The sequence below is a fragment of the Leptonotus elevatus genome, chromosome 19, assembly GCF_054856555.1.
Source record: "Leptonotus elevatus isolate MCC_2025b chromosome 19, RoL_Lele_1.0, whole genome shotgun sequence".
Lineage (NCBI taxonomy): Eukaryota > Metazoa > Chordata > Actinopteri > Syngnathiformes > Syngnathidae > Leptonotus > Leptonotus elevatus.
This window is the reverse complement of record NC_141257.1, coordinates 6,313,235-6,340,635: the sequence shown is the minus strand read 5'-3', so window position 1 is coordinate 6,340,635 and position 27,401 is coordinate 6,313,235. Positions and strand designations below refer to the sequence as shown.

General features: G+C 40.7%; 1 protein-coding gene across 23 annotated transcripts in view; it reads right to left on the bottom strand.

Moving 5' to 3' along the window:
* The window catches only part of adgrb2 (adhesion G protein-coupled receptor B2), a 162,858-nt gene that overhangs the window by 19,646 nt on the left and 115,811 nt on the right, over positions 1–27,401 (bottom strand). For 16 of the 23 annotated variants that reach the window (XR_015091470.1, XR_015091472.1, XM_086063573.1 and 13 more), the window contains 14 exons: positions 26,048–26,174; positions 20,549–20,652; positions 20,252–20,354; positions 19,204–19,354; positions 15,543–15,612; positions 13,728–13,794; positions 11,385–11,470; positions 9,049–9,147; positions 7,045–7,144; positions 6,813–6,884; positions 4,137–4,229; positions 2,826–3,053; positions 909–948; positions 511–525 (listed from right to left, as the gene is read on the bottom strand). Coding sequence is in view for 21 of the 23 variants with exons in the window: in XM_086063573.1 (XP_085919699.1) it covers positions 511–525; positions 909–948; positions 2,826–3,053; positions 4,137–4,229; positions 6,813–6,884; positions 7,045–7,144; positions 9,049–9,147; positions 11,385–11,470; positions 13,728–13,794; positions 15,543–15,612; positions 19,204–19,354; positions 20,252–20,354; positions 20,549–20,652; positions 26,048–26,174 (1,355 nt within the window). In the remaining 2 variants the exon portion in view is untranslated. The remainder of the gene's footprint in view (positions 1–510; positions 526–908; positions 949–2,825; positions 3,054–4,136; positions 4,230–6,812; positions 6,885–7,044; positions 7,145–9,048; positions 9,148–11,384; positions 11,471–13,727; positions 13,795–15,542; positions 15,613–19,203; positions 19,355–20,251; positions 20,355–20,548; positions 20,653–26,047; positions 26,175–27,401) is intronic. The other 7 variants (XM_086063566.1, XM_086063567.1, XM_086063572.1 and 4 more) reach the window with 7 other exon arrangements.

Genomic DNA, 27,401 nt, shown 5'->3' with positions numbered 1-27,401 from the left:
AGTTGCCATGCATATTATTTAGGACAAAAAAGGGTTTTAGCTCCTCTGAATCACATGCTGATGGTAGAAAAACATCTAGGCTATGTCCACACATAAACAGGTCTTTTACAAAGGCATCTTATTTTTTTGCAACAAAAAAAAAATATATGGCTACCAACACAGAACACTGAAAAAAATAAATCTTTACCTCAAAATCCGTTTTTTTTGTACCTGTGTTTGTGTGGCTATCGCCTATCTTCAAATTGTATCATTCCTCACATAAAAGGCCAAAGAAGTCATGCTAGACACCATGCTCATTCACCACCTGGCCCCAAACTCTATGCGCAAGCCTGAAGGACATGTGAAGCTTTTCTTGTGAATACTACTACTAATCTAAAACTTGTCAATGCACACAACACATACATTTATTATAGAATCTAGCTTCGAAAGGATTCAAAAGAAAAGAGGCCTTGAGGAGTTAAAAGTTCTAGGTTGGGGACCAGGCAGGGTTAGTTCTGTTGGGCAACTTACATGGGTGTCCTCTCTCTGCAAGGGTGTAGGAGGAGGGGAAAGTAACTCCGTGTTAATGTTTCAAATGTACAATTGTATACATCCGAAAACATCCAGACACGCACACAAACACACTCTTGACCAGTGTGAACCGACCAGTCCTGAACACAGAAGAGAGTGCTATCTTCATGCGTAATTAAACTGTCACATTAGCGCACACACTTTTTCTCAACTCACACCGGGCAGAATGAGCATGATTGATAAGCACGAGTAATTTGTTCATCGCAGTTGCAGCGCATAATCTGTCATTTCATCATTTGTGGATGGCAAAACAAAAACGGTTACAGCTTCGACATTTACTCGTCTGCAATACTTAATGTGTTGAACAAAAGAGAAATGAGAGGAAAACAAGAACTCACCCGTTTGGCATGCCAAGTCCACGTCCTTCTCAAAATCGGTCTGAGAAAGGGAGGCAAGGTAAGTAGAGAAAAGAAAAAGACTGGGCACCATGCACACATTAAACAGGAGCAGCCCGTGTCAGATGAGTGATGAGGATCTCAAGTGGCCCCCTCAATGCACCCGTTTAATGACTTGTTGCCATGGTGATTGGAAAAGAATGTGCTATTTGGTCAATTTATCCAAATCCTTTTTAAAACAAAGGATTGATTTAAGAGGTAGCAATCATATTGCTATTGGCTGGTTGACTTATACTTGGAGTTAATAGGGATGTAACAGTACTCTAACGTCATGATACGATATCACGACCATAAACCTCACGATACGTAGAATGGGGAAGTTGGCGATTATTATACAGGGTTCCTGCAGGAATCACTAAGTTTTTTTAGACCATTATGACAAAAATATTATACCCCACCCCCCAAAAAAATTTAATCGAGGATGGGTGGCGCACCCTAAAAGTCATATTTTTTGTTTTTTGAATAATGTGCCTTGACGACGATTATATCTATGCAATTTTAATATCGCAATAGTGCCGTCATCATCACATCCCTAGCAGTTAAGTCAAGAATAAAATATATTTCAAACACTTACATGCATATATAGTTACAATATATGTATATTGACTTGCTCTAACCAAACTACTGACATTGCAGATTTCTACAATACTACTACAAGAGCCCATGAAGTAGCTAAGAAACCTAAAATCATAGACTCAACAACCACAAAATTAGGTAAGCGTTCACTATCGAATAAAATCTATTAGCTCCAGCCCCCCCAAAAAAGAAAAAAAAAAGTTAAATTTCTAAAGATAATAAGACAGATCTTGCTTTGTATGACATTTGATAGTGACGGTGTACCTAATATTGTGTCCAGTAAGTTTATTTATGAACCTATTCACACTCATTGCTAGTCATTATGCACATCACAGCTTGTCCTACTACACAGTACATTTGGTACATTTTACTCCAAAAACAGTCTATTTGGTCCTACTCTAAAGAGATCAAAATTTACACTTGGAAGGGAGTAAATTTTACTCAAAGTTTTTTTTGCTGTGTACGAAAGGATTAGCCATGACAAAAACCTAGTAAAGGTTTTTTTTTTTTCTAAGTTGCACAAGTGCTGAGGAATTAACTCATGACTTTCAGCTTGGGATTGGGGACTTCAACTGTTTGCTGATATCCAAAAAGAGACACAAAATATTTTACTCTCTTGCAAGAGTCAATTTTACTCTGTTTAGAGTGGGACCAAATAGACTTTTTAGAGTAAAATGTACTCTACAAAGTTGACTGTGTACTGAGCTTTTAAAAAAAGGTGCAATGTGTAATGGGGTATATGCCACGGAAGAGGCGGCACTTCAGACTTCTGGGTTTCACACATCCGCTTTGTTTCTGGTTCCGGTTTGCGACGTGTGGCCCCGCGTCCCACTACTTGCGCTTCTGCCTTTGTGCCCCTCGGTTGCTCGTTCCCGTCAACGGGTGCGAGTGTGTAGCGTGTCTCAGTCTCAGTTGTCCGAAGCATTTCAGAGAGCTGAGACGGCCATTGGCCGGAGCTCGCGGTTGGGGGGGGTGCGAGTGTTGGAAATGGCTCTGATGTGTGAAACCCGGAAGTCGGAAGTCCGTGGCATCTACTCAATTGAAACATACAATGCATTTGATGTAGTATGTCGATTGATTTTCTTGCTCAATGGGATGAGAAATGTTGATAACAAGCGGAGGCAGTGAAATGACCCATGCAGCCAGTTTTAGTCCTTATCAACATATGAAGGCTTATTTTTGTTATGTACTAATTTAGTCCCGTATTGTATGTCATTACACATTGCACCTTTCTCCTTCTACATATTTCACCAACTCTTTGTTTTTTTTCTATTTGTGACATACTGTTTGGCTCGCAATTTGGTTGCCATTGTGGGTATTGTCGGGGACGGGGCTTTGCTCGAGAACGTGTCTGTGGTCGAGCCCGCGGCCGTTGCGGGGTAGGCTGTGGTAACAGGCCTGCTGCTGGCACGCCGGCGGGAGGAACTGTGGCTGGCACCCAGTCACGCATGGGCCCGTGCCGTAATGCAGGCAGCCAAACTGCTGCCCGTAATGGGCCACATTTGGACCTTTCTGAGGGCGCGGGAGAGCACAAAGTTGTCAGAAGTGGTGATGAAAGCAAATTTGTAGAACTTTAACAAGTGATTAGGTTTTCATGTAATGTTCCCAAACAGTACATTTTATTCAACTTTAACAAGGTGGCATGGGGGACAATGTGCCTGTAAATTTCAAGGGATTAACATTGTAATGAGGTTCCCTGTGAACATTGTAGAAATGTTCTCGCTAATATTGAAGCAAATATATCGTAACTGCTGCTGGCTTTGCCATAGCATTTTTTATAGTACAATATTTTCTTTAAGTACAGATTAAGCAACGGAAACTGGGGGAACAAAGGTTACCCGTGTGCCTCCCTAATTGGACATATAGCTGGCGTGGTAACCGTTCTCCAGTGTGATAGATTCGTATGATAAAAAACACATTCATCAATAAATTAAACGAGCGCCGTTTCTCTGTAAATGCTCCACTCGGTTATAGAAAATAAGGAGGATAAATGCCGTGAGAGATTACCCCTCACCGCGCAGTGAGTAGGACTGCAAAGTTAAACCTCGGAGGGACATTCAGAAAGCCATAATCATTGCTGCGAAAAAGAGTTGAGGGAGAAATGAAGGACCCGTGTCAGGCGAGGGTTGCTCCAACTCATGTGACACAAATGGGACTCTCCTGTAATTGGCCAGGCAGTATAAATGATTTGTTACACAACACTTATATTATATATATATATATATATATATATATATATATATATATATATATATATATATACAAGCTATTATCTATTTTATAACTGGGTTTAAAAGGATATGTTTCTGCTAAATAAAAAAATTCAAAAAAAGGTTGATAGAAAGAAGAGACAATGATGCAATATGATATCTGTAAAATTTTGTGGAATATTATACAAAACGTATGCGCTGTAGATTATTTAGACATCATTTATAATTACTTTTAATTCACTGTGATGATGATGATGTTGCTGAAAATAGGATGATTATTAATGTAAAGTTTTGTACAATCTCCTGCCAAATTCTCATCTAGACCATAATAGCATCCTAAATGTTAGCGTGAACGTAAAGTGGGATGAAATGGATTGCTATTCACCATGATCTGCACCTGTCCATTCTTGCAGGAGTCTGGGGAGTTCTCACTGTCGTCTTTGCATCCCCCCATCCGACAGCGCATCGCATCTTGAACCTGAAGTGATTGGACGGTGACGTAAAGGAGGATGGGAGGAATGAAATAAAGGAAGGAGGGGGAAGTGATAAATGGAAAGAAGGTGCAAGAAATTGCTGTCGTTAGGAACTTGTTCCTCAGACACAAATTCCTTCACTGACAGATGTTTCCTCATTTGCCGTTCACGTAAGCACAAACTGAAATTTAAAAAAAATCCATTCAGGTTCTCAAGTTGTCCTTGCCATATTCCTCATTGTCTTATCATCAATACTCTATATACACACACATATTGTTAAGATATCATCAAAATATTTCAGCTTTCTGGATTCTTGTTCAAATGTTGCAGCATATGCAACAGTCAGTTAATTGCAGATGCTCTAACCCATGAGCCATCCTCGTGCCATATTTGTTTTCTTTCTATTTAGCATCCTGGCAACGCGTCCCAATTATTTGTTGAAGCACCAGTTTTCATAACGGCTTAAATCAAATAAATTGGATCGCATGGGCAGTTCCAGGATTCTTTTCTCTTCAGACTCACTCCATATCCCCCCCCCCCCCTTCCTTTCAGGAGCGACTTCATTTGTTAGCATTGCCACTGTCAAATCCCAAAAGACAGTCATGGGCGGGAAACAAGAGCACTCATGTAGCAAGTGGTGCAAGTGCAAATGAGAGCATCTCCATTCTCAGTGGGTGGTCTTATCTGAGTGTACGCGCTGCTACAAATGGATTGGATTGGAGCAGCATCCATGTCTGATTAAGACTGCATGGACAAGCTTATTGCCTCTATTGTTTCCTTCCATCCGTCTCTCTTCCCTTTATGCCCGCACTCATCCTCAGAGGCGATTGTTCTCCATGTGTGTGTGGCATCCAATTCTGCTCCAAACACCGCTCCCTAATTGTCAGCTCATAGTACTCTTACGAATTTCCTCACCCCACCCGTTACAAAACTCTGCCTCCCTCATTTTTCCAGCCTCTTTTCCTGATGCCCCCTTATGATTTCTCACAAGACAACCCTCCCCACTCCTAAGCGCATATTTTTATATTCACTCCTCTATCTGATCTCAGCAGGGCATCTGTGTCGCCGCGGTCATATCATTCCCTGCCGCAGTTGGCAAAACCCTTGCCACCGCTGTCCTACTCATTGTCGGTAGTTTGCTTCTGAATCTGTGTCTTCTTCCTCCAATTGCCAATGTGGAGTAAACATTTTTGACTGGCAAATGCATTTATTTATATGTATTTGTAAAAATATTTATATGTACTTGCAAATACGTTTAAACCTACTTGCAAATATGTCTATATATATTTACAAATACATAGTTTTATAGGTACTTGCAAGTATGTTGTGGACTTGCAAATCTGTTTAAACCTACTTGCAAATATGTTTATACATATTTGCAAATACGTAGTTTAATATGTAGTTGCAAATACGTATAAACCTACTTGCAAATACTTTTCTACGTACTTGCAAATACGTAGTTTTATACGTACTCGCAAATATGTTTAAACCTACTTGCAAATATGTCTATAAACGTACTTGCAAATATGTTTAAGCCTACTCGCAAATACATTTATACGTACTTACAAATATGTTTAGACGTATTTGCAAAATACGTAATTTCATACGGAGTAAAAAAAATTGTCTAAACATACTTGCAAATACGTTTGAAATTATTTGCAAATATGTAGTTTTGTACATACTTGCAAATATGTTTAAACCTACTTGCAAATATCTTTATACGTACTTTCAGATACGTTTAAAACTGCTCACAAATACGTTTGGCACGTTCAAACGATTTGCAAGTATGTTCGAACGTATATAATTACGTTAAAAAATATTTGCAAATGTGGTTGAAGGTCCTTGCAAATACGTTCTAACCTATTTAAATGCATTTAAACATACTCGCAAGTACGTTCAAAAATACTTGGAAATAACTTTAAATGTATTTAAAGATGGTTAGAACGTATTTGCAAGTATGTTTGAACGTATTTGCCAGTAAAAAATGTTTACGTCACATTGGCAGTTCCATGCTTCTGGAAACAGGATTTTCATACATTTACAAAGACTGATGCCTCGATTTTATGTACCCTGATCCCTTCTGCTTTCTATATTGACTAAATGCAGCTAAACATTTTAATATTCACTTACAGCATGCTGGTGAAAGGGTGCATGAGTAGCAATTTTACCGTGTTGGAAAATTCAAGGATCACTTTGTGTGGGCGTTTCAATGCTATGAAAACATATATGTGCATAATAAGTTTAAAATACAGCATACCCAAGGGGGAACAGCAAAGCCTGTGGCAAATTCACACTGGGGAGGTATTAGTGAAGGACTTATCGTCTTATTCCATACAACATCTTACTAAGCTCCTTAAAGCAGGCTTGGCTCCGATGGACAATACTGCATCGTGATACAGCATTATGAAGAAGACACACAACAATATTGGACATAAGCATCGAGTTAATCCCCAACAAGTCTGATCTGCTTGTATTCTGATGCGACCTCAAAATGACCTGGAAGCTAACATGAGATTTTCCAATACTCAAGCCACCTGTTGAAGGCAGTAAGTGCAGCTGAGGCTAGAGTGCAGGAAAATGGAGCTCACCTCTCTCCGCATGGCGCAGTGCACGGTGATGATTACGAAACCTTGGACCGAGTCAAAGACTGCAAAGAGGACCTGAGGGAGACATTTGACATCTGCTTAGTTTTTTCGCACACTGGTTTAAAAATAGATGCATTTTTTTTGGAGGTAGAGCACATGCTCTACTTCTTGTGGACCTTCATTGGCAAAATTGTGACAAAAACAGCCCGAATGCCCGGCCTAAGAGGCGGATCACCTGGAAAAGCGTTGAGCGGCGATCCGTTATGGCCAATACAGCTGACATCCAAGTGAGAGCCAGCAGAGGAAGTACCACACAGGAGCTCCACAGAGACGCCCTGGAAAAGAGAAATGGTGGAGAAAGAGGAATAAATGACGAAGGGACAAGGCACTCAGGCTCAAAGCAGTCCAGCTCGGTCATGTTATTACATTTCCTTGTCTCATGCATGCGCACACCCATCAGTCAGACGTTCAGTCCGGTGGTGGGTCATTTGAGGCTGACTGGTATACTCAGACCTAATATTATAACTGTGAAGTGGAATGACAATGTGCAATTGGGTATATTGTTACCAGACTGACAACGGTTCACAATTACATGGCGTACGCGCTTGCGCAATAAGTGCCGGACTGTGAGAAGGCAAGACTGAGCCTCACAGGCAGACGGGCCATTGACAAGTGGTGCCAAGGATGGCCAAGTGTGTGTCTATGTGTGTTATGCGTGCATGTATTATGTGGTAAAATGAAGGTTCTATTAGACTGTATGTCGTGATTTGTGTTTGTCTAGGTCAGGAGTACTTAACCCGAGTCCTCGAGAGCCGCAGTCCTACCTGTTTAAATATGTATGCTCTCTCGTTGTGGTTAACAATCAATTATAACTGTCTACGATGTGTCTTACTATAATGTAGTCGGGGCTACACGATTTGTGCTCATTGATTATAACTAATATGTTATTGGTCAAGTAATTCCAGTGGGTTACGAGCCAACAGGCGAGTCTATGTGAGTACAGTGGATATGAACATAACCGTTTGTGTTATAACCTCAAAGTTGCTTTGCCGTTAAAACAAAAATCATTTGGAGCAATAAATTATGATGGGAATATTTAGCCAGCTAATGAGCATTACATTAAACTGTTAAGCAATCAGCCAATAAAGGATTGAGGCAGCGTATCAACGCCTTTTTCGTTACTTCACTGTTGGTCTTTGACATCGTCCGAGCATGACGGGAGAGCAAACTTGAGCACTGGACCGGCGAGACAAACCCTACCCCAGGTTAGCTTAGCGCTAGCTAGCTGCTATAATAGACATGACATCTATGGACATGGATGTATTTAAAACTTTACCAAAAGCGGGGAAAAAATAATAATCATCTGGGCGAATTTGGTGTACGAGTCCGGACGCAGGTACGTATGTTGTTTGAGGTACTACTATACTGCAAACAGAGCAGCGGAAATAAAAAGGCATGTCTCACATACACCCCAAGTGTGGTTACATCACAGCAGGCAATCATTCGGAACAGACATCTGAGCTCTCAGCAGACTCGTTTCCCCAAAATACGGTAAAACTCAAACAGGTCATCCAAGGACAAGCCTGATTAAATGCAGGGAAGTGCAGTACATTTGATTTAGGGTGAGCGGTTTGAGGCCGTGGAACCGAGACGACAGTTTACCACATGAGGTATGGCATAATGAGAGCCGTAAAGCTTCAACTATGCAATAGGGTGTTTGGCAGCGACGTCGTTTGCACAAACAAAAACTTGCCCGACATTGTTCTGCCCCGAAGTCTGAGTAATATTACACATTAAACACGTTAAAAGGCAAATCGTTCCCAAATAGCGGCTGACATGGGTCAGTTTTGTTCTGCATCACCTGAGGACAATTCTCATTAAATCTGATCACTTGCAGTGCAAGTGTTGTTCCTTTCATCGTTATTTTTTATTATTTTTTGGAACGCAGGCACGTCTAAATGTCATCCTGCATCATTACCAACAGATGGAGATTAAAAGGATGATGCACACAGTAAGAATGGAGAAAGTCTAATGGAGAGAGAAAGGAAACAAGACAAGCGTGTACTCCCACAAAGTGAAAGCCTACCTACCAAAATTTGCGTTACCACTTTAACTACCTTTTGTAATTTTGCATTTTCACTTTGCAAAATATCGATATGGTGGACTGTGACTGTCACTTTGTGGTGTTAGCAATAAAACGGGTGTGAGGAAAAAGAGAGCAAGATGAAGATGGACTAACATGGCGCTGCTGGCAGTCGAGCTGGAGAGAGCTGTGCTCGAGATCACGCCGCACTTGGAGCATTTCAGGAGAAGTCGGCTACGCGCCTCCACCGGGACACTTACACACAAACAAACACATATGACAGTGAAGGGAGGGAGGTGTCGGGAATGTGTGGAAACATGTTCCAGTCATGACAACAGTTAAATGTTGTGCCAGGAAAACAACAAAAAAAGGGGGCATCACAATGAGCGGGAGTGGAAAAGAACAAAAAAAAAAGGTGGTAGGGAAAGAAAGAAAGAAAGAAAGAAAGGCAAATTAAAATCAGATTTTAAGAAGTAGCATCACAGAAAAAAACAGTCAAAACTACAAATATTGATTAAGAGTGAAAGTGAGGGACAAGACATTGCGATGTTACAGCAGCGTCATGCCACACAGACGGGAAATGTTCCAATCATCTTTTTCCATTGCCAGTGAATACAGGTGCACATTATTCATTTTGGCCGTTAACAGCACAAAATTTTACTTAATTGATTAAAATGAACAAAGAAGCGTTGTCAGGGGGTCGAATAAACAACAAGCACTTTCCTGTGGTTGTTTGTTTACAGTTGAGAAGATCATTGTGTGTTTTGGGAGTTGAGAACAATGAAGCCATGCAGTGGCTATGCTACATTAGCATCCCATCACAGCTCATTACCTTAATCCCCATAGCTTCATAGGAAAACACATTATGCTAATGATATCCTGTCCTGTTAGCAACACTGCCCATTTCTGATGAAATTTGCTTTACCTGAGGACACAAGGATTTAGCATGCGACACATTTACCATTGTGTCAGTGGCCATGTTGTGAATGTGTGTAAATAAGGTATTTCACGTTATTCTAAATATTTGACTCATTTAGTTTCTGTAGCAAATCCTACTAAATACTCGTAAGAACAGGTTGGACTGTGTGTGTGAACACAATAACTTTGTTGTACAGTCTGGTAACAAAGGATGGGCAATCTGTCTTTTTGAGCTATTAACCAGGTTAATACTTCAGTTAACTGTTGTAAGGGTTCATTTAACCGTCTGAACATTAATAAAAGGTAATGCATTTAACTAATTTCCTCCCAAAAACGTATACAAACGTTCTATTTTAAATATTGCCACGCTCCCAAAAATGTTTCTGTTGGTAGGTTCCATGTTTTAATAGCAATAGAACACAATATTCTGTGGGCCTTGCAAAATCAGTCAAAATCCAGTAAAGCAGCCGGGGTTTGCTTCAGTGAAAATGGCTGGGAGTAAATGAGTTAATAAAAAGAGTGTTTTGGGCATTTTCAAGACCCACAGGATATTGTGTTCAATGATATATATATATATATATATATATATATATATGTATACCAATTCTACCAAATTATTCTTTCTTTTTCGTTCTTTTATTATCAGTAATAGAATTAAGGTAGGTTGCACAAAATGCAGCCGTTTCTCCCAGTGGACTCTCAAACTTTGCTGATCTCCTAGCGATGTCCCATCTAAAATGTCTCATTGCTGCCATCTACTGGTGGTAGTGCATCAGTAAAGTTGGTTCCAAGTTTGAAGTTTACAGTGGGGCAGCTTCAGATGCTCGCCCACACATCCAAGTTGAAAAAAATAGTAATTGAGAGGTTTACTTGCTAATGGCAGTGGATTAAAGGTTAAGGGTTAATTTTAAATACGGACAAATGAGAATAAGTTGAGTAAGAGAAAACACTGTACAAAATAAATGAGGAGGTATGCAAATGAAAGGGAATAACATGGTTGGTAGTGGCGGGTTTTAGCATGTTCAATAAATGTGTGGCCCGCACGGGCTGTGGGTCAATAAAAAAAAAAAATGCTACATGAAATGATTTTGTACAGGGAAAGTGCGCCCCCTTGTGGAGTCACCCTTTGTAGAGGCGATGCTGTGTGGGGAGCAGAAGTAGATTCATGTAATAGGGCTAGCTGATGTCAAACAAGGATATGATTTTTGTTCATCAAGGATTTAAGCTAGGACTCACTGGTTGTGTGCAGTATATGCTGATCGTCATCAACAAGGATATTTTCTGTATGGCTGCAGTGCAAGTTTTCTTTTTCTTCTCAAAGTCCTACTTAATAGCATCCAATTAGCATTCTATTGTCATGTCCATGAATAGCACGGATGAACCGGAAAACACCAAAGAATCATAAAATGCCACCATATCTCAAAAGAACCACTATAAATAGGAGTCTGAATGATTCAGACAGAACATGTGAAACATATTTACAGCAGCAGAAATTCAGTTGGCTCAGAAGAAGCATGTGGATGGATGAGCACGCCTTTGTGCGAACGAAACGCGTTCAGTGTTGGAGTACTTACCCCGCTCGTTGCTTTTTTGACTTGTCTGAGATGCCGTCTCGAGACATGAGCTTGTTAAACACCACAATTCCAATGAGCATATTCACCTAAGGGAGACGGAAGAGAACGTTTGATGAAGATCGCGGTAATGGCTTGCCAACAGGGACTCATCTACAATCACATCTCGATGGCTTTGTGTTTTTCAGTTGAGCTCTGTTCAAGTGGAATTGAAGATTACTTTTGAATTGTAGCCCTGATTTAGGAACGGGAAATGACAAAGTAAATGCTAGAATGGCTCCTATGCTTTCTTTCAAAGAAATATGTTATATTGTGCTATGTGTTTTCAAAATTTCGGACTAAGACATTGTTGCCAATAATACATTCATCGTATCATCTTATTCATCATGTCTCGGCACTTTGAGGATAGCACAATCCACATCTTCAAGCAAAGACAACAATTTCATTTATAAACATTTTACTATCAATCTCACAAACTGCATGATCTACAGTTTAACCATAATATAACCATTAGATATGTTAGTATTTGGATTATTAGTTCATCTATTGTAGGCTTGTTTGGGTTAAGGGACCTATTACGACATAAATTGTTAACAGCATGAAATATAATACATTCAATACACCAACACAGACATACAAAAACAATGTCCACATGTTGAGCTTGTTCATTCTGCAAGTATTCACAGTGCAGACTGATCACACAACGGTAGAATACTATACATATTAACATTCATTGAGCATTTCGTTGGCCAAATATAAAGTACGGTAAAATGCTGTGAATTACACTTAACCGTCTATAATACGCCACCCATTAAATCACCCTTAAAAGCTTTTTTTTTTCTCTACTTATGCATAATACGCTCCCCTGATTTGCTGATATCCTTTATTATCAGAATTAATGAGTTTGATTCAAAACATATCAATAACCGTAAAATCCCGGGTATAACACACACCCGTCCAAAATCAACCATAATTTTATTTTTTTTTCTCTGTACTGTGTATACTGTTCCCATACAATTTCCCAATTTAGTATATATAGATGACCTAATATTGTGTGTGACCAATATACAGTTATATAATGCATGTGCAAACATTTCTCCCCGGCAACACCTGCGTTACATCGGGCAGATGTTATAGTTTACTAATCACTCTGGCCTGCTGCTTCTCTCTTTTTTTCCCTTCTCCATCTCGCTGTTGACAACACGGCAGATTGCGAGGGGACCTTTGTCAGGTTAGGCATGTCTGTGCCCAGCTCTGAGCGCCAGCTTAATCTTGATCTGCTATTTGTCTGAGGTCTGGTTTATTAATTAGGACTTGGGTCCTGCGGGAGGAGTCCGTGCCTCTCTGACCAACATCTGCCTCTCACAGCAGCATCTTGTTGGGAGGGCACGGACCCAACACCGAGTCGCCAGGCTGGAGATTTTACATCAGTATTAGTGAGGCAGAAACAGTAGAGTAGAGAATGTCATTTTGAAAAGGATTCTTTTCAACAAGTGGGTTACTGGTTGACTGACCATGCATTTATAAGTCATTAATGTTGACACTGTTTTCCCATCTTGTCATTATACCGGGTGGATGGTAATACCTTCGTCAATTATAGACTTATTTTGTAGCTTGGGTCGACTACCGCAAAAACCCAGCAAAATAAGATTAACTTGGGAAAACTATACTCAGGGATTTCTTCAGGAAAGATAATCTCACATTAAGTTTGGGCGGTATTCAAATTTGGACAGTTATACCATCTCGTCGTTACAACCGGTATTACCGTCACTAATTATATACTTATTTTGCAGCTTGCAAAAAAAATGGCAAAATAAGATTCACTTGCAAAAACTCCACTCAGGGCTTCCTTCAGGAAAGAAAGCTTCACATTAGGGTTGGGCGGTATTCCAATGTTGAAACTGTTTTACTATCTCGTCATTATACCAGGTATAAGGTAATACCTTCATAAATTATAGACTTATTTTGTAGCTTGTGCCGACCACTGCAAAAACACGGCAAAATAAGATTAACTTGGGAAAACTATACCCTGGGTTTCCTACAGGAAAGATAACTTCACATTAGGGTTGGGCGTTATTCAAATTTTGACACTGTTTTGCCGTCTCGTCGTTATACCGGGTATACGGTAATACCATCACTAATTGTAGACTTATTTCGTAAATTGCGCTGACCACCGCAAAAACCCATGAAAATACTCGTCAAAGGATGGTTCGTGTGGACAAGACGACGGACATTAATGAGGTAGGGGGGGGGGGGTTGTTGAAGGTGGGTATATGTGATGGTGTATAATTCCAGCCATTTCTTTGGCACCGAAAAGAGTTATAAATAAAGGAGCAGAACACGTACCAATACTATGACAGCAGCAGGTCCGACAAAGGCGTAAAGCAAACCTCCCTCAAGTGATAACCAGCAACTAGAAGGAAGACAAGAGGGACACGAGTGTATCACACTGCTTCTTGAAAAGACAATGCCACCAGAAAAAACTTCTCTAAGTGATGAGCAAAACATATAATGTGAATTATGTAACTTCTACCTCCAAGACTCCAATAATTTGCAGTAAGACCCAGTGGTTATGATCCCAATCAATAAAGCTTCAACATTTCCGGATATGTTCCTTTAAGTAAAATAAAAAGTCATGTTTTGCATTATGGGCGAGATGCCAAAGCTCAGGTCACGGGGTCATTGCAGATGTCCGGTGCACATATTTATTTATAGCTCTGATAGCACAGTCGATTTCTGCCCAAACAAGTTATGTAATCTCTGACTTCCTACACTTGAATTGCTAGGACACTCTAATATCAAGTCAAATAGAACATCTGATCAGCGTCTCTGCATTGAATTATGCGTTTCCTTCGGTAAGACTATTTGCGCATGGAGATCCACTTGTGATGATCCATCTCCTGCTTCTGTTCTCGCACCGGCGCTGTCTGCACCCTGTGAAGATTCCACCTCCCGCCTGTTTGCGCAAGCCTACCTCTAATGAAGATGCATTGCTGCGGGGGGATTGATCTAAATGCCATTTTCATTCAATCACAATAAATGTTACTACGCTCTTTCATTTGATGTCTCCTTATTGAACCTCCTGATGGTTAAAATGCCATCTGGAAACGATGAGTTAAAGTACCGTGAAGCGTTACGGACCATTTTTCATTCTCTACCACTCCCTGGAATGTTAATCCTTTTCAAACTAGGCTGCCATTGAAGCCACATTGCAAAATAAATGTGGTAAACCAAACGGACAAGCTTGGGGTTGGTAGTTGACAGGCCAAGCTGATGTACAACATGGTTAGTTTTTTTTTTTTCCAACCTGATCATTTGAACAATATTTACTCAATTAGACACTCAAGAGGTTAGAAATGTATTGAATGTATCAAGGAGAAATGATTGTGCTCATGAAAGAAGCATACAGTCATGTTTGGCATTTTAGCAGGGCATGTTGTGAAAATCAAGAAACTTACTTTATCATAATAGCTGTTATTGTAAATATGAAAATATTAACTCTGTTATGGCAACAATTTAGTTTGATAATCTTGCTGATTATTTAAAAGCAATAACTTCAGGATCTTTTTTTTTTTTTAATAAGTGTTATTAGGGCTGCTCGATTATTGAAAAAATAATAATCAGGATTACCATTATTTATTTTTGGGTACAAAAGAAGAAAATGTTTAAGCATTTAAAAATATTAATAATGTAAGTTCCTTTTGGACCAAACAGAATTTATAATAATATATATTTATTTATGTTGGCAAAAACTTGAAGTTGGAGTGTAGCTTGTGCACTGTGCAGTAGGACGATCATGTATTTTTTGGTACAAAACAAGAACATGTTTAAACGTAAAAAATATGAAGACAAATAAAATTCTTTGAAACACTATAATTATATTTAAAAAAAAAGTTCCTTTTGGATGAAACAAAATTTATTAAATTCGTTATTTTAAAATTGAACAAAGGTGCAAATGTGTACATTTAAACAACAATTGTTTTTGATTATGCTGATTTTGTGATTGTGGAGTATAATAATTGAAATTGTAATTGAATTTCAATTAATTGCACAGCCCTAAGTGTTGTATTTTACAGAATATACAATTAGTCTTTAAAACAGAATATTCTCCAAACGGTGTGACAGGTGGGGTCAGTCCAGAGGTGAGAACACGGTACTCACTAGCTGGCGGTGCCGTAACCTCTTGCTCTGGTGAACCCGACCGACACGGCGACAACTAAGGCTGGAAGACCTGCAAGGCAGAGATAAACACATTCAAACACAATCCTATTAATTGGTTTCATTCAATGGTATGTTAATCCGCTATGGAACATTCTAATTGTACACAGAATGTGAATTTTGATTTGTAGTTTACGACCGCATGTGAGGTCATGTTGCAAACATAAAAAAACCTGGCTTGGATCCCGTCCTCGGTGTTATTTATATGTTAAATCAAGCGGTTCAATATTTCATCCTTCTGCAATTTGAACATTTTCTGCAATACATTTGCGACACGCATATTTCCGTACATACATGGCTGAGAAGATTGCTTTTGCATCGTCAAAACATATGCATGAAATATGTAAATCAAGTATCAAGATGTGTGCGTGCGAGACAGAGTATCACATAGTGGGCCTATGTTCGGCCCATAATGAGCTTGATTCTAAAATATACACATAATTAAAGAAGCTGTGATTATGGCCGCCAATGAAAAGCAATTAGAGCAAGACTCATTAACAAATCAGTCGGCAGGGAGCCAGGCTGGTCAACAAACCGGCGTGGAAACATTATAATTAGAGAGCAATCAATCCAGGAACATATACATAACCCAGGAAACACCAACCGATGTGCACACACTGCTCCGTAATATCCAACACACATGCGACTCGTACGCCATTATAATGGATTTCAATCACATCATTTCGGGAGAACATTTCAAACGGGATGGTCGGCTGATTGTTTCATGAATTTTATTTATATTCTCTCACGCATTTCTGTAGCGATGGCAAGCGCGCACACAGTCAATATGTGACTGTCCAAACATCTACAGTATTACATTATGCCTCGATTTTATCAGCAAAGGCCATCAGCAAGGTGGCTGATTAGAGCGCGGGGATCAATATGAATTGGAATGAAGAGAACAGGTGACGTTGGTGTTAATTCCAGCGTCCTTTACGAAACATCTTGCTAGTGGTGTGCAGATCTTATCGTGTGTAGATTATCCTCGAACCTTCCTGCAGCATCAGGTTCAAGTACAATGAAGGGGGGAAAAAATTGCATACAGGGGACATCTGGGTGATGCAGAGCTGAATAAGTAGACCAAGATAATCCCCTCGATGGATATTAAAACCCATGCCAGCCTTTGTGTGGATGCTTCTGCCTATTCATGTTTTGTGGGTAGCTATAAATTATATGAGAAAGTGTGATGAACGCCTTTTGGTAAATTGGGTCTACGCAGGTGCAATTTGCACCTTACAGCGAAGAGGGAGGGGCGAAGGGAGGGATACAAATGAGATTTCAGCAACGTGAGGTTTCACGGGAACAATTTCCACACTGCAAGGAAATAATCGGTTACATTTTTATGTTAAATATCTTGGTCGCCGTGGTCTCCATCAGCACCTCCTATCGCAGAGTCGCAGCTCCGTTTGTGTCCAAATCATTAAAGCGTCCTTGTGGATATTCTCAAATGAGTCTGGCAAATGAGGAGAGCTTACTTTTGGGCCCGATTTGTTTTTTTGGATGGCAAATACCGATTAGTAGTCAAGGAGGCCGATAAACGATGTTTGAAGCCGATATTCTTTTTCAGTAAAAAGGGGGGGAAAATATTGGCGTCAGTTTTTTTAAAATACAGATGTCAATCTTGACTTTGTTGCAATGGTGCAATTAAAGCATTAATGCTTATTGAATTTTTTTTCAGACTTTTTAAAATGTAGGTTTTTTTAACTCATTGATACCAGTCATTTTCATTGGAGCAACCCCCTTCAATACCAGCCGTTTTAAATTAAAAAAAATAACAATTTCAGGGAGCCCCCAAGGTTATCAGTGTGTCTTAAAAAGTTAAATGGACACTTAAAGAAGTAAATACCATAGCTCTGTTTTTTCCTAAAATAACTGAATTCTTAAACTTTCGCATTTCTTTGCTTTAATGTCTCACACAAAAACAAAAATTCAGAAGGTTCCCAGGGTCAGCAGCATCTCTTATAAAGTTAACTGAAATTTTAAATAAATAGTTCCATCCCTGAGATTAAAATGGTTTTAGCTTGACCTTTTATCGGCCGTCAGTTTTTGAAAAAAGGCAGATACCGTTATTTGTTCAAATGCCCGATATCGGCGCCGATAATCGGCCTTGGTCTATCACTAATTTGGGGTATAAACCAAAGGAGAGGTTTACGTCACAGGCAAGCTTGATGGTGAATTGAAAAGTTGAGGCAATCAATCAGAGGTGGGCAGTGACGGACGCACGTTTTTCTGATGAATGACGAGGAACTTAGCGCAGGCAAAAGTGGGTTTTCATCTGTCAGTGTAATCGTGACGGACCATCAACATTTTGTCAAAAAAACAAAAAACACCTCTGCAATTAATTGTCATGCTATTAAATGTAGCCAAATAAAATAAACAATCAGTGGGCTCGAAAGGAGATATCATTGATATTCATGCCATGTCTCTTTTGTTGGTCCATATCGAATGCCAAAATGAAACCTGCGCTTTGTCATAAAAACATCAATTTGAAGAACAGAGAAAGCATCCATTAACCGACATCTCATTGCTATTTCATTTTGTCTGCTTGACCTGTGGCGCCGATGACAAGAATCTCAGCTTTTGAGTTTGCCTCTTTGGAAGAAATGAAAGCGACAGGATCTTGGGTGAAGTATACAGACTTATAGATCCTCGGTGATAATTGGAAAAACAACACTGCGTAACATCACAGATAGGCAACACTAGTTCAATTTTCTGAAATAAATTGGCAAACTGAAAATAAATTGGTTTTATTTCGGGTTCATATCCATTATCCAACCCGGCTTGCATCCCAAGAATGATATTTCAATATGTTGGGTCTTTGGGATTTATAAGTGGTATGCGATCACAGGTCAGAGGCAAATGTCTATGAATTTCTGTTATCTCATAGTTGGGAAGGAGTGTTCTGATTTAATGCAGATTTTACATTGTTGACATTCTGTCATAGATCTTACAAAGAGAATCAGACCAAAAGTCCTCAAATACTGACCACAATAAGCCCAAAAGTTTATCAGGCTCATAAACTGTCTAAAAAAAAGTTGTTGCATTGATAGTCAGGTTCTTAATAAAAGAACATTAGATGTGTGTGTAAAGTTCAATGATTATTATTGCTTTTGAGCCTCAAAAACATAATTATGTTTCTTTGCAAACAGTGCATCGCCATGGCAACAGTGCGCGACAACTTAAAAACGTTTCATCTAAAACCTCTAAAGTTTGAAGACGATCAGATACATTTTGTGGGAGGAGTTTGTTAAAACATGACCGCTATAAAATGACAAAATTGGTGCACAATTCCACAATGACTTCAAAAAGACGGACTTCTTGTTAGGTTTGGTATATGGCTATGGAGATATTTTTTTGTAGGTTATAGACTGTTACACACGCTTAAAAATTTTGAAAAATACATCCTGGGAGAAATCTCAGTCGCTGTCTGGGGTGCGTGTAGAAGGGGCAAAGGTACCTGAGCTGAAGACGTGCCTTAACTTAACTGTGCCAGGATCACCTTAACCCTAATAATAATAATTACTACAAAAACAATAGAGGCTTCGCAGGGGTCGCTGCTGGGGCCCTATATATTCAATTAGTGGTCATTTTGTGCGGTACTCACCCCAGCCGAGGCACAGAAAGCGCTTGCGAATGAGTCGTGACCTCATTTTGCCGATGACCGCCAGGTAGGACTGCCAAGCTTCCGTCAGCACCCAGCAGAAAGAGGCCAAGAAGAAGAAATGGAGAAAGGCAGCAGTCACGGTACATAGGCCCTAAGGAGAGAAGAAGAAGAAAAAAAATACTACATCTATAGAATATAAACAAGCATGAATATGCAATTATGAAAAAAATAATAGCAGCGACACAAAATATCAAAATTTGCAAGCATACTGTCGTCTGGAGAGGTAAACATCGAGTGATGTTTCATACTTGTAATACAAATCCGTTCGAACATATTTGCAATTACATTTAAACCTATTTAAGTATGTTGGAATGCACTTGCAAATACACTTAAACGTATTTAAATATGTTCTAACACATTTGCAAGTATGTTCAAATGTATTCAAATAGGTTTAAATGTACTTGCAAATACACCTATCATTTGTAGGCTAAATACTAAAAAGTAATTCTTCCCCATAATGCCATGGGGTATTGACTTGTGCATGCACAAGTTTAAGAATAAAATAAATAAAATAATTTTACATAATGTTTCTATATAATTTGCATGAATACTATCAAACATATCTGCAAATATGCTTAAACATATTTATGCCAGTCAAAAATGTTTACTCCAAATGAGCAGTTCCCTGCTTCCGTATTTTTTTTGATTGGCTGAAAAGTGAAATTTTTTAGGAGTTGCAAGGATTCCGCCGTGGCCAGACGGTGAAGATCTGCAACCATTTTTCAGGGACACATTTTTCATCATACAGTACTCTTGACATTAAGCTTATGGAGACTTAACTAGGCTCTCTAACATTTACTATTAAAAGAGAAAATATTATATATATATATATATATTACTGCGGTCGACGGTCATTTATCAATTGCAGCCTATCATTATGGCCATGTAGTCATTAAAATGTAGACATACAGTGAGAACAAATGAATACATACAGTGCATACATTTGTATCCGTGTATCTATATCAATGGAGTAATAACAGAGCCTTACCTTGCTAAGCGTTTGTGATTGTCCCACCAAAATCAATAAGTTGGAGGCCAGGATGGAAAGGCAAAAATTCACCAGAATTATGGACCTCTCGGAGCGGATATACCTGCAGGGCACAGAATGAAAAAGTGTGACCAGAGGTGTGAAAGCGAATAGAATGATCATGTATATTTCCATCGATTGACGAAAATCAGAATGCTACATACTGAACAAATTGTTCTACAGATGGAAGTGTTGATGGAGGGGGATTGACTTAAAACAATGTTGCATGAAGCCATTAAGAGAAAAATGTGCAAATACCTCCAGAAGGCAGCATAGATAAGAAGCAGGATGAGCAGAGCAGAGCAAGAGACCCCACATCCCACCATGAGGGGCACCGAGGGCATGCTGGTGGGACCCATTTCCTGAAGATAGAAAAAAAAAAAAAGGAGTAGTTCAGCATTACTGTTGACTGTAGCATCCCATAAACAATACCTCCAGTATGCTCGGCTTTTGCTATCCTGGCCTCTCTCCCAGGATGTTCTGCTGCGAGGACACTATACACACTACGCCGCCTCCCAAATGGGCTTAATGTTTGGCCGTGTTTGAGTTCTCAATCAAACGGTTAATTCCCTCGGGTGACTCGCCGCCTCTTTCATCAAGATTTATCACTGTACGCACGCACGCACGCACGCACGCGCGGCGCAAGGTGTCTTAATGCAAATAAAGGACACAGTGTGTGTGTGTGTGTGTGTTTGCGCGCCAAGTAATTGAAAAGCTGGATGGGCCGTGAGTGTGTCTGCTCAAGATTAGTTAAGAAAGTTCAGCGGGAAGAGTTGAGGGCAAGTGAGGGAAGAAACATATAGGAAGAAAGAAAACGAGAGTTTTTTGTGTGTGTGTGTTTTTTTTCCCTCCCTCGCCCATCAAAAGAAGCCAATTTCTCCAGAGGAGAGAGGAATCGGCTGGAATATCAATATGAGGCACTCGCAAACACATCAGGGGAAGTTGAGAAATCAAAACGCCCTTGATTTATATTCTACAGTCATCTGATTTGGCAGCAAAGGATCACTATTTTATTGTTGGGAGAAAGATGAATTCTGATGATTGTGTACGTGCACCTCATGTTATAGCTGCTAATTGTCAATGTTTTACCGGGTCAGTGAATTGAATATGAAAGGTTGGGATCCTTTTACTTTTAAGTTAGCCTCTCAGACGAGGGTAAATAAAAAAACTACCGACTTGTGTAATTTACCCTATTTAACTCCACAAATTGTCCCTCAGCTCTTCATTGTGTCAATTTGTCCGACAGTGTTTTCCTAATTAGTTAGGTTATGAGGGTGATGCGATTATGCGTCTATTTTCATTACGCTACAGTACAAAGAAGCAAATACAAATTGGGCTACAGGCTACAGTAACATGCAAATGTCTCTTTGCAGTTGTACTATTTGCCTGTAATTAAATTTGCCTAATGTGTGTGTGTGTGTGTAGAAGAAGAAAAATCAAGATTAGAAAGTATGCATAGCTCTGCTGTACCGGGTTCCGTGAGCCTGCCTGATTATGATGAGATGAAAACGACAGATATTTTCAGCACAGGAAGTTTAACCTACTTATCGCCGCTCACAAACTGCCCCACTCCAGCCAATCACACTGTCAAGTCCTGGAGTAAGTCAAGGTACCACTGTATGAATTAGAAGTTAAAATATCACCAGTCTTCCTAAATCATTTTTAACACTGTATTTTAGTAAGCGCAGACATCGTCAAACCCATTCATTGTGTATGTGGTGAAGGGCAGTGACCACGGAATGGAATGAAGGACATTTCTGGTGCTTCAAATTGAAAATGTTCTATTCAAGAGCGGAGGTTTTTGCGCCACAAATTGGAAAGAAGCTGGCGGAGTGAATTAGTGTTATATTGGCTGACTTATTTACAAGTAATGACATTAGAGACTTTAGTTTTTCACTGGTGCTTGAGTCCGATTCCTCTTTCTTAGAATGAGCAAAGTAACCTTCGTCACCCTTCCTCCTCCTCTCCCCCTCTCTCTGCGGCCCTGCCGCTGCCCCTTGCCCTTCTTGTCGTCTCCCCCGGTGCCCCCATCTCCCCTTCTGCCCCCGGTGTTCCGTCCCTCCACGCGGCGGGAGGTGGGGTGGGCGCGGGTGCCCTCTCTGCTCCGCTGTCCGGCCCCTCTTCGGCACCGATGCCTGGGTACGGGCGGGGTTTGGGGGGGTGTCTGGGGGTTGCTGGGGCTGGGGGGGGGGGGGGGTGGGGGGCGGGGGTGGGGGGAGCGGGGGCTGTGGACCGGTGGGGTGCCTGGCGGGCCTACAGTGCCCCGTCCTGCTGCGTTGGGTTGGGGGCGCGGGCTGTGTTGGGGTGGGGGGCGCTCCTGGGTTTGCTCTCCGGCCGGTGGCCCCTGCGGGACCTGGGGGTTGTCCCTTGGCGCTGCCGTGGCCTGGGAGGCCCTGAGGTGTTGCGCTTGCTCTGTCCTGGCAGGGGTTGACGGTTCCCCTTTTTGGTGGAGATTTTCATGCATGCCAGATCAACCACACCAGCATCTATCAAAACTCAAACACATTCTACTTCTTCCTCTGGTCTTTGAATCGGTAGAGGCTGGTGTCTGTGTATCTCACTCTGCTTCATCTGTCCTTCCTTCCTTTCCTCAGTCTCTCCTTTGGTCTCTTGAGGTCTCCCTAATTTGTTGGCATTTAGATGTTTCTGGGGTTGGTGAAAGACTCTGGTTGGTAACCCAGTGGGTAGTAGGTAATGCCTGGTCGGTGCTGGATTTCACTTTCCTTTCTTTTCTTTGATCCTTCCCCGGGTCTCCTGACAACCTCACTACTCTAGCTGGATTCTGAAGTATTCGGTTTAGGTGAACGGTATGGGATTTTTAATAGGTTTTAGGTGAACTAATGAATACACACTCATACGCACGCACACACACACACACACACACACGCATGCACATACACATCCTCACCCACATACAAAATCAAAATGAATAAAAAAAAAAAAAAAAAAGAGAGAGCAATGATGATGACATGTCAAATCGGTAAAATTACCGAATGAACAATACTGAACTCTCCAGAAAAAAAAAAAAAGAATGAGCAAATTTAATGAAAGATAAATCTAGTCAAGGTGCGCTCTAATCAATGGCAAAATCATCATTTTTACTTTCTGGTAGGCTTTGACGTCAGCCCTCCCAAATATGGGCACGCAGGCAAACCGGTCATTTCACATTGTCTCTCAACTCCTTCAGACTGAGCGAGTGCAGTGTGAAAAGGGCTTAAAATTAGCAAAGTCAATGAGAGATAAATCTAGTCCTTAGTTAGCTCTAATAAATGGCAAAATCACCATTTTTACTAACTTTGACGTCAGCCCTCCCAAATATGGGCACGCCGGCAACCGGTCATTTCGCATTGTCTTGAAACTCCTTTACACTGAGCGATTGCAGTGTGAAAAGGGCTTAACTGTACATTTATCCGTTGTGTCCACACAAACAGGTCTTGCTAGCTGACACAAATAATATCAAGCTTTGAACTGTAACTCACTTGATTAACTGGAGGCACAAAATGTTAAATTGACTTTAATAAAGCCAATAACTCCTTCAAGTCAAAATCCCATGATGCCTTTGAGGTCTGCTGAGGCAATGAGTCCAGACACATCCGTAGAGTTTGCGTTCCCACAGCACTCATTTTGGGAATCCAGTTGCCTGTCTTTATTGTATGGCGGCATGACCTTAATCAATCAACTCCTCTGCTCGGCGCCTTTGTTTCTCCCTCAGTCTTGTCTTGGTGATATACGCTCCCGACAGAGACGCACATCCACACAGCCCGCTCACTGAAATCTCAGAGGCTATGAAAAGTAAACAGGATTAACAGGCTATTCTTCACTCCACTGTAAATGGCCGGTAATGGCAGCACTGCTTCTCAACCCCCCATTCCACTTCTTTTTTTTTTTTTTTTTTTTTTAACATAGAGGTTAATCCTCAGACCCCCAGTTACCCCACTGTGCAACTGTCAAAACTCAACTCTGGACGACGTATGTCATTTCAGAATTTTTTACATGTTCACATACTGCACCAATAGTGGCTGCCCGTGTTGGCGTGTGTGGACCAGACAGTGTCATGTGTTGCCTAATTAATTCAGTCAATCCCGCTTGGTTTCAGAGAATCCAATCTCGTCTAAAATTGAAAGCTTACTGTGAAGAACCCTAAAGCTACATAGCGCATTTAGCGCTGATCGCAGCAGCGCTTCACTGAGTGCCATTGACACAAAGGCATTGACCCGTACCTTCGGGTTCTAAGCACTGGCCTTAATGGTTTGTTCCAAAAGTCAATGTGCCTTTGCACTTTTGGTACACCTGGTTGTGTGGTAAAGAGAGAGCATAATAACGTTGCAGTTTGAAGAGTCTAAGAGTTCTACGAGCATAACCGTTTGTAATTCAGTCTCCATGTTTAAAGGAAGAAGATGTGCATTAAATTGCACTTTGATGTCTTTTTCATGTATAAAATAAGAAGGTATAGCCTGCCTCAAATCCGTGTTGCACCACTACTGCAGAATGTTTAAAAGTAAGAAATGACTTGGATTATTTGGCATGCACTTAATACATCGAAATAAATATAACTACTGACTACATGCGGCAATGTTCTTTACGGCTATACGTTAATAGATTTCCACTCAAGCTTGAAGATCTTTACCATGGTGACTAATACATTATTAATTAATGCGGCAAAATGCAAATCTCCCTACTGGTTCATCCATCTCTGCTTCTTCCTTTGTAGTTTTCTCTACAAATTGACACCTTTGTGCCTCTTCTGTTTGTACATGCGCTCTATTTTTCACCATCTCCTTGCCAGCTGCATGACACCTGTAGTTACTCTCAATGGATCTGTTTTTTTCCGATTTTAAACATCAAGAGAGGTAATGCTGGCAAACTGCCATAAACCCACGTACACACAAACGCTACTACTACAGCTTTTGCCAGTTTTCAGGAGTGCCCGCCTCATTGCAGTGAACGTTTAGTGAATGTTGAAGTCACGGAGCTGCGCCATAAGGTCAGAAAAACTGCTGAAATGTGTGTTGAGCAAAAAAACAGCTGAATAGTCATGAAAAAATAAAATAAAATAAACTTAGAAGGTATAAGTGGTAAATAGGAACTGGTGGACAATGGGCAAAAGGGTTGTTAGTCAGAGGAAGTAAGCCACCGTGCTGTCAGGTCTTTGGAAAGTCCATTAGCACCCTACGAGAGAGTGGGTCAATCTATAAGAACATGTTCTGCCCCAAACAGCTAAAAAGCCTTTTTCAATCATGTCAAACACACACCACAAGCCGTATGACTATTTATAGCAGGTTAGGCACCTCAGGCAAAAACACATACAGTCCCAATAAAATCTTCTCTGTCCTTTTCTCATCCATCACATACACACCAAAAAGTGACCTTTTACTAAGCTTGAGATAAAAAAAAAAGAAAAAAAAAAGAACAAAATCAGTCTTGACAACTGCAAGGCGGCATTAAATCTGCTGCCGTGACAATGTTCAACAACGGCAGCGCCATTCGATTTGCAGGCGTTTTCTTATGCATAGGAAGGTGCTTGTTAATAAATCAGACACCTCGCATTCAAATTTCACCTCCGTCATCCATCAAAATCTCACTATAATGACAAGAAGCTGGCACCTGGAGCCTGCTGCAGTAATCCAACTAACAGGGATACCATCTAAATTTATACTACGCTAACAGCTTACTGACCTGACCCTTGGTAGTAGCTGCCTAATTAGCCCCCCCCCCCAAATCCCAAAGAGTCCATCAGATTATGCAGTGGTGACTCACCGGCTCTCTAGCTTGCTGCGCTAACACAGCGTAGGTGGATATCCTGCTGCACAGGCATTTGGTTTGGACAGTGGTTGATGTGAGCGTTTGGCAGCCTTCTGTGCCCCAGTTTTCAGCGCCAGCTTCCCTGGAGGTGGGGAGAAAGGGGGGGGGAGGGGATGGGGGGGGTAAAGGGATGGCATAGGGGACATAAACAGGGATTGTGATTAACACATGGCCACACAAGTCTATAGGAACATTCACCTATGAGGGAGAGAAGGGGGGACGAAGAATCTCAGGGATAAACCGTCTAGTACTGTTGGGTTCACCAAGTTTCTGTAGTGATCCATTAAAACTTGGCATCTTTCACCTTGTTGGAATTAGCAACAGTCAATCAACTTGTTCCAGATATCAGCGTTTAGCAACGTAAACACCGGCCTTCTTGTTCTTTTAATTCCTGTTTTTCTTGGAAGAATTATCTTGAGACTTAAAATGGCACAGACTCAATGGCAGTTGAGTCGGTTTAGTCCATTTTGTCTACACGTGTATTCACATATTGTTAAATTGGAGTCTTTGGTGATCTTTCTGGCATCCATTAAGTCATTTTAACTGAGAAAATAACGTCTTTGGTAGTTACTGTTACTATTGCGAGCATTGTAGACAAAATACCGGCGAAAGTTCTAACACCATCCTCACAGGGCCCACAAATATGATAAGCAGAAACCCTTCTCTTAATAGATACATTTCTAAGGAACGAGAACTGGGTTTTACGCTCCAATTTTGTAACCCAACATTGTATCATTGTATTGCTGTATCAAATGCAAAGCCAGATCGAGCTATGGAGCCTTTCTCTTCCTGATGCAGAAGACGGTCTAACCCCCTCCCAAAGGATTGCTCTTACCCTCTGCCTAACCAATGTGACCATGTATGACTGCACAGTTTTAACTGGATTCAACTAGTATGTGAGACATACCATACATAAAGAAGGCTATAGCGAGTAGAGAGATCACAGCAATACAACGGCTTTGGTCAAGTCAACTACCTATGCGTGCCAAAGAGGCCTAATCTAAAATTAGAAGTCTTAATAATAAACTCTTGCTTTTATAAATGGGATGTCTGCAATTGGCAGGCGACCAGTTCAAGGCTGCCTCTCGTCAAAAGTCAACTGTGATAGGCTCAAGCTCACCCATGACTAATGCGGATAAGCGGTACACAAAATACATAGGTGAAATAAAACACCGCTTCAATAAAACACCTTTTTGTGCTGTTGCAGGAACTTGGCTACTTCATATTCAAGGGGATAGCATTGAGTACCCTCACCAATGAATGGCTTGTATAAGCACTTTAATGCATCCATCCATCCATTTTCTTAACC